The 14,700-nt window shown below is 31.9% G+C and overlaps 2 protein-coding genes across 10 annotated transcripts; one reads left to right on the top strand and one right to left on the bottom strand.

Moving 5' to 3' along the window:
- The first annotated feature begins 1,190 nt into the window (after nucleotides 1-1,190).
- On the top strand, nucleotides 1,191-13,151 carry Hsf (Heat shock factor). 9 transcript variants are annotated; one of them, XR_015812180.1, is made up of 10 exons: nucleotides 1,191-1,399; nucleotides 5,599-6,045; nucleotides 6,120-6,531; nucleotides 10,028-10,188; nucleotides 10,258-10,631; nucleotides 11,277-11,369; nucleotides 11,535-11,640; nucleotides 11,708-11,792; nucleotides 12,158-12,638; nucleotides 12,728-13,151. XR_015812180.1 is itself a non-coding variant. In XM_088203194.1 (9 exons), the coding sequence occupies exons 1-9, from the start codon at nucleotides 1,229-1,231 to the stop codon at nucleotides 12,340-12,342; spliced, it is 2,034 nt and encodes a 677-aa protein (XP_088059320.1). In that variant the 5' UTR covers nucleotides 1,191-1,228; the 3' UTR covers nucleotides 12,343-13,151. The 9 variants fall into 9 exon arrangements, 4 of the variants coding, with proteins under 4 accessions (XP_088059320.1, XP_088059319.1, XP_088059322.1 ...); XR_015812179.1 differs by having other exon boundaries at nucleotides 6,120-6,555; XR_015812182.1 differs by lacking the exon at nucleotides 11,277-11,369.
- LOC148226665 (mediator of RNA polymerase II transcription subunit 11-like) lies at nucleotides 12,979-14,354 on the bottom strand. The gene is made up of 2 exons (XM_088203197.1): nucleotides 14,272-14,354; nucleotides 12,979-14,192 (listed from the first exon to the last, which is right to left on the bottom strand). The coding sequence occupies exons 1-2, from the start codon at nucleotides 14,336-14,338 to the stop codon at nucleotides 13,825-13,827; spliced, it is 435 nt and encodes a 144-aa protein (XP_088059323.1). The 5' UTR covers nucleotides 14,339-14,354; the 3' UTR covers nucleotides 12,979-13,824.
- Nucleotides 14,355-14,700: the final 346 nt, after the last annotated feature.

Below are 14,700 nucleotides of genomic sequence, written 5' to 3'. Positions count from 1 at the left end.
CCTCTTTCATTTTTCTTTATAAGATAAAATCATTTAATGAACGGATGGTGACAGATTTTTTCAACATAATCCTCTTTAGGAATATATGCTTTTCTCAGTGTCCCTGCCATTTTATAACCCCTCAAAAATATAAATTGTCGAGCTCTGTAAAATACGCCTTTGTCTCGACAATGACCTTCTCATTTGAGCTATTTTTTCCTGCGAATCATTTCTTCACGTTTGAGAATAAGAATAAATTTCAGGGAGCCAATACAGGCGAATAGGGAAAGGGTGAAGTTTATCGGCGACAACTCTGGATGAATGTACTGGTCCAATAATTGTCCAGTGATCATTTTCCCTTTATCTAAGAAGTCCATGATTACGCCCGTCGCATCCCAAAAATTGTCGTCATAACTTTTTCGGCCGATGGGATCGTCTTCAGCTTCTTGAATTTAAATATTAAATAGAATCATGTCGTGAACTATTTTAATAATTTACTCGGTAACCACTCTGCCGGGCATCCTAGACGATCCTCGTCAAAAACATATGTTCGACCGCGTTTAAATTCGTAGAAATAATATCTAACTGTTGTCATTGATGGCGAAGGATCTCTATAAATACCGTCCAATTAGATTTTTTAGATTGTTCTCATTTCTTGTATAAATTATCGATTGACCAATAATTTGTTATGGCAAAATTTTAGAACATTTTGGCATCAACTGATCATGATATAATAAAAAACTTAAATTATGAAAGATTAATAAATGTTTCGCCAGATGTATTGATGAAAAATTGTAAAAAAATAAAGACCAAGCTCACCGTGAAGAATTAAATATAAAGGCCATCTCGGTAATTTTTTGCTCGAGCTAAAAAGAAGCCTTGGACGTTTTTGTTCGAGGAGGACGAAAAAGGATTAAAAGAGGACAAAAAAGGGGAAATTTTTGAGGAGGACGTCTGATCACCTTGTTGTCATGTAGCAATATTGTAATTGTCTAATTATTAACAAATGCAATAAATAAGATTTACCAACTTACAGACTGTAATTGTGTTATAATAATATATAAAAGAGCTTAATGAAAAATTCCACTGTAAAATTGTCCGGTTATATTTGTTAAGTAAAATCGTTCAATAATGTATATTTTTTTTTAATTTTAATTGAAGCTCACTCGCCGGATTATTGACGAAAACAACAAGCGGGTATAGACGGAGTTATTCGCGTTTAGGCCACTGCTCGTGCAGGTGGTGGTGCATGTCGCAATTGACGTACGAAACACTCAGGACGACGAAGGATAAGTTGAAAAAGGAGCGAGGCGCCATGCGCTCCGCCACGGAAGCCGGCGAGGGCGTGCCGGCCTTCCTGGCCAAGCTGTGGAAGCTGGTCGACGACTTGAGGACTAATCACCTCATTTCGTGGGCGCAGGTATGCAGGACTGACTTTGTGCTTAGGATCCCTCGCCTGTTTTGACCGCATCCACGCATTCACGCATCTACGCATTTACACATGTTTTATATTTGTCAATAATTGACATGCTCAAAACATGAACGCATTGCAGCATTCTCTTTTATTTTCGGCTTTGTGATCGTCGAATTTGACTCTTCTTCCGTAACGTATACAACGGTAGGGTATATCGGAAATAGTTTTTCCACGACGCAATTGCGATACTTGCCCTGCGGATCCCATAATTCTTCATAATCTGCACTATGATGATTCATTTGTTCTTACAATATATCAGGTCGTTCATATTACCTATAAACTAAGTAGGTTTATATAATTAGCCACATATGTATTCATAATCACTCAGCAGGCTTTGATAGGCTGGAAACATGGTTATGCCTCTCGAAAGCGTACTTGTTTAAAATTAATTTAAAAATATAAACTGGTTTTTTTATATGTGAGCGAGCGTTAGTAAGGTTGTAAATATTATTGCTAATTTATATAATCCTCCTTTTAAGTAGATTTGTTGCTGTTGCAAAAGTTATTCATGGGGTGTTCACTGTTCTGAAAAACGTTCATCGTTCGCACCTAATGCATTTATGTAACAACACATTGGCTGCTTTCTTAGCCGTTACGACCAAACCAGCAATGTGACGCAGTGGAGGGATCATAATCATTAGTTTTTTAGTGTGGCGCTGACATTCTAAACAAGTACCGCTTTTTCTACAGCTACTTAAGTGACTACTGGCTGTCCAATTTGGGTTTGCTGTTCTTCCTCCTCTATTAATGACATGCATGCGACTATTGCCAATTCAGAATATTTATTAAGGACCTGGAGACGGTCTGGAGGTCATATATCGACAATCGGTCACATTATTACATTTTACAAATATTCCTCAGTGGAATTCCAATATAGCTTAGCAAACTATTTGCCGTAATAGTCGTGGAACCGAGGAGTATCATGTCACTTTAATAATTAATCAAAATCAGTAAAACATGAATAACGCTGACCTAAAAACATTACTGTCCAATCATTGAATTAATTACTTAATCTAAAAGAGGACAATTTCAATGAGCAATATATAAAATAATCGTTCCATAAAATCAATTGCTATAAATTTAATAAATTACTGTTGGACAGATAAGGTGCGAACGAGCATTGGTGAGAATAGTAAACACCCCATTAATAAAAAATCGACGAATTCTTTTCCTAAGAATAAATCTGAAGATTTACCTCAAATAAATGCACATATTTCATAAAACAATTCCCTGTTAAATCTCACCCTAACCAAAATAACATTTTTCTTTTAAATTTTGTATTATTATTTTTACAAATATTCACAGGACCTGTAAAAAGGGAGGGGAAAAATACTTTATTATAATCAATCTGTGCTTCAAAATCTTTTTATTTAGCACTACACCACTGAATTTCCTCTTTAATTTGTGCTTTATTTCTTTGTATAAAGTGGCTTAAAATAGTAATTGCTAAAAAAATAAGAAATCTCTTTGACTGATTAACTCTCGACATTTTCATTAAGGATAATAACAGTTATTAATTCTGCAAGCATTTTACAAAAAAATCAAATTTAAATTGTTATCCTTGTAATTTAAGTATTATTTAAAATAAAATCTTTTCCTGTTTAAAATTATTTCTTGTTAAAATGATATTTATGGACCATTTTATACATTTTGATAGTATACAAAATAATATTCATATCAATTGATTTATGAGGATAGATTAATTAAATGTAACACTTAATTATTCATTGTTTTTTAAATTTTCTGTTGTTTTACAACGATTTTTTTGCTGTTTGACAAAGTGTATAATATTCATTCGATAGAGCTCTTTCTTCTCTACAAAACTGTGCTAATCGTCTTTTTGAGTAATTTAATTTTTTATTACTTTTGAGCCTTAGAAATGGAATATCCAGGAGGTAAAAATCAACATTTTCGACACCCGCTCTTCTTCGCTTTTCATCAAGGACAAAAAGTTGCTGAAGCAGCCCGGGACATTTGCAACGTATACGGAGAAGGTGTCATAGGCGATTCCAATGAATTATTTCAACTAAGTCTAGAATATTGAAAAATACTTGAAATGGCCATTTTCTAGTCCCCTATTTGACACTATATTTCCGTACAATTTGGTCCAATATATCTACTCCGAATTTAGTACTATTATAAAATAAAATGGTTCCAATTAAACATTTTTTTTGTGGTTTTTAAAAATACAATTTTTACAAATTTGTGTTTTAAACTCAATACAAGAACTTTTTTGTCTAGTTTACTTTTATAAATTGTGAGAACACAATCATATTTATAAAGTAATGTTACAAAACTAGCCATACTATCCTTTTTTGCTTCAAAATCTATGGCAAACCACTCTTGTTTCCGCTTATAGTTCCAGCTAAGGTAGTCTTTTTCATAGTAATTTGTATGCTAATGTATGCTTGTAAAAAAATTGACAGTATTTACAGTTCTTCCTTTCATAGTAAATGGTTCTATATGCAAATAAAGTAAAGTTCAGTGATAAAATTATTAATAAGCAAATTACATACATATATTAAAACAAATTACATAAATTTACACAAATTATATTACACTATATTATATAATAAAAAGTATATTAAATTACATCACACTATATTAATAAAAATTACATAAGCAAATTAAATCGGCAAAGTACAACAAATTCACTAAGAGGTGTTGATAACTGTCGTGTTTTATCTTTGTTTAAACATGGAAATCCATTTAATATAATTGTTTTTGACATCTGACGCGAACCAAAATTTGATACAAAATTTATCAGGTTTATTTGGCATATATTGCGTGAATCTACATCTAGTTTTAGTAGAAAATATTTGTTCATATACTGTATCATTTTGTCATAGTCATTTTGGCTATTTTTAATAAATCTATCCCACACTGTTTATGTCAGCAAATTTATCTCTTTATAAGCATTGACTTCTCTCATTCTTTTTGTAAAATATCTGTAAACTTATTTATACTCATGAAAGTTTCAAGTTTATTGCTATGAAAGCTATGAAAATGCGCTACTTACGTTTTATAATATTTATTTTTATATATTCTGTCATTTAAAAATATTTTGAAGCGGTGATTTGTCAGGAGTAGAAGAGCCTTCTTGTAATTTTACCCAGATATTTTCATCTTCGTATCCAATGACAATCGCACACATCTTTTACTGCGTAAATTCGATATATTTTCATATTTACTTTCTGAGGATGCAGAAGCTTTTTCGCTATCAGAAAAATCTATAACTAGTGAATGAAACATTTTTGCTATCAAGTAATTCCCCTTTATTGTCATAAAGTTGATTGTTTTTGTTGTCAGAGCATTCTTCAGGTATGTCGATTATATTTTCCAATATCTTGGCGATGTTCACTATTTTTTACATTTTCAAAAATAATTTTATAGTAATTATAAATAAATCTAAAATATGAAAAATATTATTTTTGAATTCTATTTTTTTTAGTTAGAATTAGTAGAAAAATTCTTAAAAATATTTACAATGAAAACTGATAGACAACTAATTAATAACTAAAGATTTTACTTGTTTTTTTCAGGTTAGATGATTAATCAAACATATTTTTAATGATGCACTGTAACAGTCATTTTGACAAAAAATATTTTATTTCTAATAAAACAGACAAAATTAAATTCTTAATAATAATCATTTATATATCATTACAAAAGTCATAACATAATTCATAAAAAAATAGTACGAATTTTAAAGATAAAAAGTAAAATCAGTCATGTGACTTGTCCGGTAGTTCTAGTGATAATTATTTTTATGTAAAATTAAATGTAGATATTGTTAATTTTCGAATAAAACAACGCCTTAGTGCGGTGTTGTACAACCCGCTGTATTTTTGCTCTTCTGCATCATGCTCAATATAATCAGTTGAAACAAAATATGTTCCTGCATTGTAAAGCTACTCTTGCTAACGATAGTATTTTTTAAATATATGTTTTATATTCTGACAGCAGATAGGATAAGATAAGATATGTTACAAAACGCACTGGATGATTATAATAAAATTGTCCCAACTGTCAGATTTTCTTATCTACTTAAAATTGTTTGCTTTTATTATTAATTAAATTAAAATATAGTAAAAAACTGACATATAATATACGATTAATTTTACTAATCTCTAAATTTGTTTCAGGGCGGAAGCAACTTTGTCATAAAGAACCAGATCGACTTTGCACGAAAACTCTTACCGCTATACTACAAACACAACAACATGGCGAGCTTCATAAGACAGCTCAATATGTACGGCTTTCATAAGGTCGTCTCCGTCGACAACGGCAGTCTCAAATGTGAGAATGAAGAAATTCAATTTTCACACCCGTGCTTCTTGAAGGGGCATGCCTATCTGCTCAAGCACATCAAGAGAAAGATCGCTAATCCTAAAAGCACTACCAACGACGAGAAAGCCTTATTGAAACCGGAAATGATGACTCGTGTTCTGACGGACGTCAAGCAGATGAAGGGGCGCCAGGAGAGCCTCGACGCTCGCTTCAGCATCATGAAACACGAGAACGAAGCTCTGTGGAGGGAGGTTGCGCTGCTTAGGCAGAAGCATCTCAAGCAACAACAAATCGTTAACAATGTAAGACTTACATTTGACATATTTGCATTTATTATAATCCATCAAAATCATCAAAAACATTTTTCTTTTTTCAGTTGATACAATTCATAATGTCCATCGTTCAAAATTCAAGGAACGGTCCGTTAAAAACTGGCATAAAAAGACGATATCAATTGATGATTAACAACGCAGCGCACAACAGTGAAGACGATATGGAGTTCAGAGGCAGTAAAAGTCCTCGGGTAGATTCTGATCTTGAAATGGACGACGATAATGACTTTATATTACCCGAAATGGAAAATTTAAACGATGACGATGACGACGGACCCATTATACACGAGCTAAGAGATGGCAGCGAGCATTCGGCTTCTTTTTCGCTTCTTTCGCCTGATCGGGATCTTGCTGTTCAAAGTCCAGCAGTCGAAGCTGCATCTCCAGCTACGTCTTTGATGCCGGATGTCTTTGACGATGCTCCAGCAGAAGATGATGAAGAAGCAGAAATTCATAGTTTGTTTTTTGATTTGTTAAACGGTAGTGTAATTTTTTTTATCCCTTTTTTTATTGTAAGAATATCTTAAATTATTTAAATTTAGTGATAAAATATAATAGGCAATTGAGCATGTGTTGAAAAGTGACACAAATTGATTGCTTATGCTTAAGCCTCAATATATTGCATCACCTGTTCTCGGAAACACTAGTGCCTTTGTTCCTCGTGGGAATTAATTCTGCCCTAGTAGCATATAATTTACGGTTTTCCACTCATCTGTTATATAATCACTTTTTTATGCATCTGTAAATATTTATGAAAGTTTCTTCTTATTCTTGTGAGCATTATCTTAGTATATAGCGATGAAGGGTTAAAATCTGTATTATTTTTACTCATTCTAAGTGGGTGCGTCTTACACTTGACCTTCGTGTGGATTCAAGAAAATCACTTTTATTAAAAATCTTGGTTTATTTCTATACCTATAAATGGTTTTGCAATATTATCACATTACAAGCTGACAATGCACTTATGCATCATTTTTATTTCTAACATTAATGGTCATTTAAAACACATTAGCGTAATTTAATATCAGGAAAGTTGATATCGAAAATTTTATATGGTGAGTATTGATTATAAAACATATACTTATTAAATTAATTGAATAATTTTATATTATTTATTTTAATTTGTAGAGTATACAAATGTTTCTGATCTATGAATGAATGAATGTATCCTTTTTCTAAAACTGGTCCCTAGTTGTTAGATCAGTTATAATTATAGATTGTAATTACATACAGTCTCTTATATACAAACTAGGTGGAGATCACATATTAGAGAATCTATAGAAGTGACAAAAATGGATTTTGATTCTGTTACCTCAGCTAACCTAAACACGTCATTCTCTTTCTCTTCTTTACCTGTCCGTGTGTCTTTCACTATTCATAGACTACACTTCAGTTAAAACAATTTTGCCGCAGCGGTTAGTATGACATTTCTATAGATTCATTGTACTACAAATACATTTTTGAATTTGGAAGAAAAATCCATTATTGTAATTTAGTAATCGTAGGCGAAAGGTAAAAATAAAATGTCTTTATTACTATTTATTAGTTTATGAGGATAATTTAAATGAAAAGTATATAAAATAATGGTTCCATAAAACGAATTGTTTGTGCAATACAATAATAAAAAATGAGCATTAAATAAATAAATCTAAGTTCAATAATAAATATTAAATTGAGCAACATTTTATTTGTAGTGTGCACTAAAACGAATGATTTGTGCATTAAAATAAATAAGCTATGCATTAGCGTTCCATTGGTGTTGCCATAGATAAAATTATTTAATGCTCATTTTTATTATTGTAATGCACATATCTCTTAAACTAATTCCTTGTTAAATTGCATCCTTAGTTTATGTTTCGTTGTCAACTTTCGAATTTTTTAATATCAATATAACTCAAACTAATAAATAAATAAACTCAGTGACTAATGAAGAAGTAACAACAAATTAAATGGTCAATTTTTTTAAGGATAAACTGTCAGTAACGTAAGTGAAATGGTTGGATATTAATTATAAATTGTTAGTATTTTTTTTTTTCCAAACAGTCAGTCGAATTGTGGGCAATAATCGTTTTCGGAACCTTGGATTTACAGTAGAGATGCAATTGATATAATAATATATAAGATAAAATAAAACACGTCACTGGGGGTAAAGTTTAACGAGCATATTATCCAGGGGCGCAGACCCTCGGGGATACGCCATCTAAGGGCTGTTGTCGTCGTCCTTAGGAAGACAAGGTGCCAGACTCCTGGATAATTTTAGAAGGGTCTCGCTCCGGGTGGACGGTGCCATGGTGGGACGGTGCCGGGTGACGTTGGGTCTCGGGTGGACGGTGCCATTGAGGTCCTTTCCGGAGGATGCCTTAAATGAGGATCAACCAGCCAAAGTCAAAAGCAAATGGTCGTCACATTGTCATAATGATAATATGATACTACTGTGATTTTTTTATAAAGATATTTTGTGTTAGATTACTATTGAGCCATTTTTAATAATTATAATAACACATTGAATACCGTGTGCACAAATTGTGGCGTTTCAGAAACCTTGCGTTGTGTCCGTGTGCACAAATTTGTGCTTTACGTCATTTCAACTTCATATAACAAAATCACACGTTAAACTGTGTATTTACTGTTACGTATTAATTTAGTACTCTAGCCAAAGATGTTATTAATATATTATTAACTAAAATAATTGAAAAAAATCGATACCAGAAATTTCAAAGGCTTAAAACTAAAAAAAGGCAGTGTTTACAATTTTTTTCTATATTCAAAAGCAATAAAATTGTGTCGGCGCCATTAGAGTGGGAACGCTTAGTAACGAGCGTTCCCACTGCAACGGCGCCGACACGATTTTATTGCTTTTGACTTCTGTGAAGTGATAATTGTTTTTTGTGCCTTCCTATTGGTCAAAATTCGGTTTGAATATACTTTGACCACTTAAATATAAGTCCGTAGTAATATCGGTAAGGATAGCTATTATATTTTTAAAACATAGTGTAATATGCAAGTGCAGACAAACTATGGAGCAATATGCGAGATGCAACATCTGTCTGTACTTCTTCATCTGTTATTTTCCCCTGAGGGAAAAGTTGGCTTAAGTTGTATTTGGACTTGACCTAAGGAAAGTTTTAAAACTTTAATTTGGTTAGGTTTTGTTTAGAACAGCAAATGGACATTTCGCAACTGTCAAATTGGGATAATCACAAAAATGTGTATAACCCGAGAATTTCTGGTTTAGAATCAGGAATGTCATTTCAGTTTTTTTAATACTTCTATTTCATTAAGATTCATGGTATTTATTTAAATGAGCTGGCAACAGAATCAAAGTTGAACGGTCGTGCGAATATTGTCACGTAAATCGACCGTAAAGTGTTAAAAATAAAAAAATTATTGTAGAGGTGAGTTTGATATTTATTATTTTAAAAATAAGTAAAAGTATTTCATCATCACTTTATCATAATATGTATCGTTTTTATTTTTAAAATATATATATTTGGTGATTCTCAACATAAATTCATTTAATTTTTTTGGTACTCAATTCAGTTTGCTGTTTACTGATTTTACCATTGTGAATATAAAAAATGATCATCACGAAACTATTTTAAATTTGACGTTAAACGTTAACTAATTAAAAAGTTATGCTGGAATAATGCCCGGTATGCAATGTGCTAACGACATTTTAACTGTTGACCATTTAGTTAAGTTACTATTTATTAAAACTACTGACAGTTAAATTAAATTACTAATTTAATAAATACAAGCCCAAGGAAATTATACAGGTTAATTGTAACCAGCAAAGTCATTGATATAATAACGAAAAATTTGCAATAATATTCCTTCACAATAATATACAATAATCACAATCGCTTTTAAGGAATGTTTAACTTGCTAACCCTTAATAATTTTTATTCAAAAATGCAAGTTAATATTTCAAATATTTTTATTGTTCAAATAGATAGCGCATTAGAAACATTTGAAGAAACCCCTAATACCTCAACGACGACCCTCGGAAATAATAAAAACAAAAATAAAAAGAGCAGTAAAGCTCTGAAAAAAGCAGACACAAAAAAAGTTAGTACACCGACTGAGAATGATTTTTCCATAAACTCAGCACAAGTTAGTATTGAAAATATTGTTTTGTTATAATTTTTAATCAGTAATTCTAAAAACACTTTATTATTTTAGACTTCAACTGCATTACCCACCGATATATTCGAGAGTGACGAAGCGATTTCGCAAGACGGATCCGGAGTTTCAATGTCAGAAGTTGACACGCAAGCCGCTCTATCGGCTTTGAAAAGCGGAGGGGTCTTCTTAAATTCGCCGTCTGGATCAGTCGACGACGATTACATAAATAGCGTCATATATGGAAATTATAATTCCAAAATAAATCTAATGCCAGCGTCTAAAGGAAAGAAGTCTAAAAATGGAAAACAGAAACCGACAGTTCAGAGCATAAAGCAAGAGCTGCCCGGTTATGAAGAAGAAGCCAATACTGACAACATGGCAGTGGCGCTGTCTCACGACAGCAGACCTGTATTGGCACGCTTTAATTCAGTGTGAGTATTCGCCGAGAAGATGGTGATGGCTTTTCAGTCATTTTCACGAGTGATACGGCGATCGATCAAGTGTTGTGAGAGAAGTTTGATTGGTATTCTATAGCTCATTCATGAAAATAGCTGTTTTCCAGGACGTTTCCGAGGTTGAAATTATTGAAACTTTCGTTTAATTGGTCTATATTTTGTTCAATAAGTGATTTTGTTCCAGCACTCATTACAATGCAATTTAATATAACAGTATTCTTGGGATATGGTGTCTATTCCATTGTTTTTATAGTGGATTGCTGATAACGTTTGTGTGAGAAGCTGGATTATTGAAGGAGTCGAAATCAAAAACATATGGCTGTAAAATGACGCTTGAAATGATCGATTCTATTATATATATGATGTGTTGAAAATAGTTGAAAATATTAATATAACACATAGTTCAATATATCTGCCTTTGTGTAAGATTAACACTCAAAAAATTTGGAAGGCTTGGAAGACTGCTCTAGGTGGTCATTAACTATTGATATATTTGTGTCATTTAATACTAATCATTAATCGGAAAAAATGCTGATCAAATAAATAAAAGCCAATTGTTTCCTAATGGTCGGTCTTGTATCGATAACGTCAACCTCGCCAAAAATTATAAAATGTTTACAGCGCAAAGGGTCAAATCCCGTGGAGCTGTCAGCCTACTATCAAAGTGACAACCAACCTGTCAAGTGCCGATCTGCGTACACCGTGGCCGCTGATGTAAATTTTCATTTCCTATTTAACAAATTCTATGGTTCACACCAACATATATCGCTTACGTTCTAACATCACACTGATGCTGTGATAACATCAAATACGGTCACTTTTCATCAATCCAATATCCTTCTTGTATAGAAATTGTTTCATACTTTGGTTTTGTTTCAGCGAGGACGTGGATGATCACTTGACGACGATGCAGAACGACATTGAATGTCTTCGGGATCTGCTCAGTAGGGATAATTGCACATTGGACGCCAACGCTCTTCTAGGAGTCAGTATATTGATTATTAGTAATACTGGCTTTTGTGCTATGTTTATTAATTATTATTTTTTTATAGTTATTCGGTACGGATGAGCCTTTTTATGGACTATCTATTAACCCCATGGATATATCGTTGGATAAATCAAAAGAGCCAGTAGACGGTAAAAACTTGTTTCATAATTATTATTTTTTGTTCATTATTTATGATTTTATAAATACATACGAGGGATATTCGGAAAGTAAGATGATACCAAGTCCAGATTATATTTATAAATCATTAAAATCGTCACTATGTACTTCAATGCATTTGATTTCGGAAAAAAACAATTAGTTTAAACAAATATGAATAATGTTTTTTGTATATTAAATTAATGTAATGACTTGATTATAAAATCTGGTGATCTTTCAAACTAGTTCTCATTATATTTTTATACTATTTTCTTTAAATTCATAGCTACAATATTTATATAAATTATTACTAAAAATATAGTTTGTATTAATTTTAATTTTCAATGTATGTTTTTAGATGCTGGAAATCAAATCATATCGTACGTTCCACCGACATCTAATATTGACTTTCAAGACTTAGAATTTGGCGAAGAACTCACCTCCGAATCTCTGGACGATGTGGTGTCGTCTTCCATAGACGAGTCGGGCCTGAACACGCCTCAGGTGCAACTGCCTGAACCAAAGTTTCTAAGCAAAGATTGAATCATAAATAAAATTTGATAACGGAGAGATATAACAAGATCGTATTTCTACAGTACGATATTTTTTAGTTTTTTATGAATTATTTTTGTGCCGCAGCATATGTATTTTAAGTTGATCGTTTTAAGTTAAAGTTTTGACTATAGCTTTTAAAATAATAAGAAATATATCTTAACTTAAACAATGTATTAACCTGTTTCGTCGTCGTCTCTTCTTTTATACTTAATTGGAATAAGTTGCAGTTAGAATCATTCCAATCATTTGTAAAAGCTGTGCAGATCGTGTCCAAAGTTCCTGAGGTCAGTGTGTTTGATATTTATATGCATATAAATTTATTTAATATTTTGTAGCTTGTGAGACTGACATACATTATTTATTTGCTTCACAGTGTGTATATTTGGACCATTTTTAATAAGGTGTTTTGGGTAATTTGTAAATTTGGATATTGTTTGTATTTTGGGAGTGCCCTGATTTTCAATAAGTTCTGACCTCGTTTTATGTTTACGAATGCTCTATATATACATTGAGAATGAGATTACATTAAAGAAATTCAATATCGGTGATTTAAATATTTAAAGTGTCAGAATACGCATTGCATAATTTCACAATACATAATGTTCGAGTAAATAAAACAAACAATTCAGTAAAAAAAATATTATTTAATGATAGCGTTTTATCATTACAGATAAAAATTAATAATCAATTTTGTTTTATAATATCAAAAGCCTTAAAATTGCAACTCAGTATTTTGTATATTGTACTAAATATATTTGTATCACTTTGTAGATAATAAAATTTATTAATAACATTGATTGTATATTTTTATTATAAACATTTCATTCCATATATGTAGACTATATTTTTGTTGACTCTTTAGTATTTGTATTTGATAATACTAAACATGGACAGCTAAAATAAATAAAGGAAAACAAAAGTTTCTGATAAGTGTTGATTTTGTAGCGAGGTATTTAAATTTGAATGAAAATAAAAATTAAATGTTTTTGATTTTAATGTAGATACAAATGGCAGTTTAGAAATCATATGGACATCGGCATTAATAAGCAGATCTTAACGAGCAGCCAAATAAAATATGTTAACCTATTCAGAAACCGACATTATTTTAAAAGGTTATGTATAAAAACGAATACAATTTTTTTTCTTCTAAGTTTAGCTAAATTTAAAAATTAGAGTTGCAATTAATATCACATTAAAATGATATAATAATAAATCATATCAAGTGGTCCCTTGTTTTATAATTTTGTACAAATATATGTATGTAAATATTTACAAAAAACGATAATTAAACTATATAATATCAAAATTTTACAAAAATTATTTAACATTTGATAAAATGTTTAAATTCTAATAGGAATGAATAAATTTTAGATACAAATAGAAATTAGGTAAATACCCTGTATACAGTGATATAATCATATACCGATAATAATAATATTACTGTCTCAATCAATTATGATTGATAATCTATCAGTCGTTATTCATTTCATTTATCATTTCGTCCAAGTCTTCAATTGTTGGATCGAACTCGTGCGTAGACGTGCTTTGTATAATGGAATTTAGGCGATGGTCATAGGTCATGTAGGATGTCCTGATATCGTTCAGTTTTTTCAATTTCGCTGAAATGCGGTCCAGCTCGTTCGCAAACATTTCGTGATTCTTCTGCGTAGAATATGGCACCTGTTCGTACGATCGAGGACAGGACTCGTTCGTTATATAGTTTAGTTGTTTGGTGACGTCGTTCATAACCTTCTCTAACGAGTCCATAAAAGTTTGAACATTTATCTTGGCACGTTTTCCGTTGGTTTTGTTGTGACTCAGCTCGATCAGCGCGAAGGCTAAAAAATGTAGGGTAAATGGTTAACAAGTTACTTATTAACGTTTACAAAGTGATTTTAAAACGAGAATAATACTTACCGGCGCGCTCAATGCAGGAAGAGATTTCGTATTCGATCGAATCAAAAACGTTCCTGCGGTCGGCCATTGTAGCTGTCACCACTGTCAGGCAAGGTCTAGGAACGATATTTTTCGACCATAAATAGTATTGCCAGTGGCCAAGCTTTACAACGGAAATAAAATAAAGTTAAATATATATAACAAGGGAGCGAAGCGAAGGTGTGGCAAAGCGTTTTTAATTTGTAATACACCAAGTCCTTCGAGTCTCGTTACAAAGAAAAGCAAACGCGAGGCCTTATACCGTAACTTTGTATGAGTGTATATGCTAAAGGCTCGGCCACACAGAAAGCGGTCTGTCGCGGCAGGAAACGATATCTGACCGATGCGGTAGGGCGGTCTGGTTGAATGATGCGATGTTGCATCAGCTCTGTCAGACAGAACGCGGTCTAA

The sequence above is a fragment of the Plectrocnemia conspersa genome, unplaced genomic scaffold (genome assembly GCF_051122295.1).
Source record: "Plectrocnemia conspersa isolate PC_06_02 unplaced genomic scaffold, ASM5112229v1 ptg000014l, whole genome shotgun sequence".
NCBI classification, from domain to species: Eukaryota; Metazoa; Arthropoda; class Insecta; order Trichoptera; family Polycentropodidae; genus Plectrocnemia; species Plectrocnemia conspersa.
Note: the sequence above shows the minus strand (reverse complement) of the source record. Positions and strands in the feature narration are given on the sequence as shown.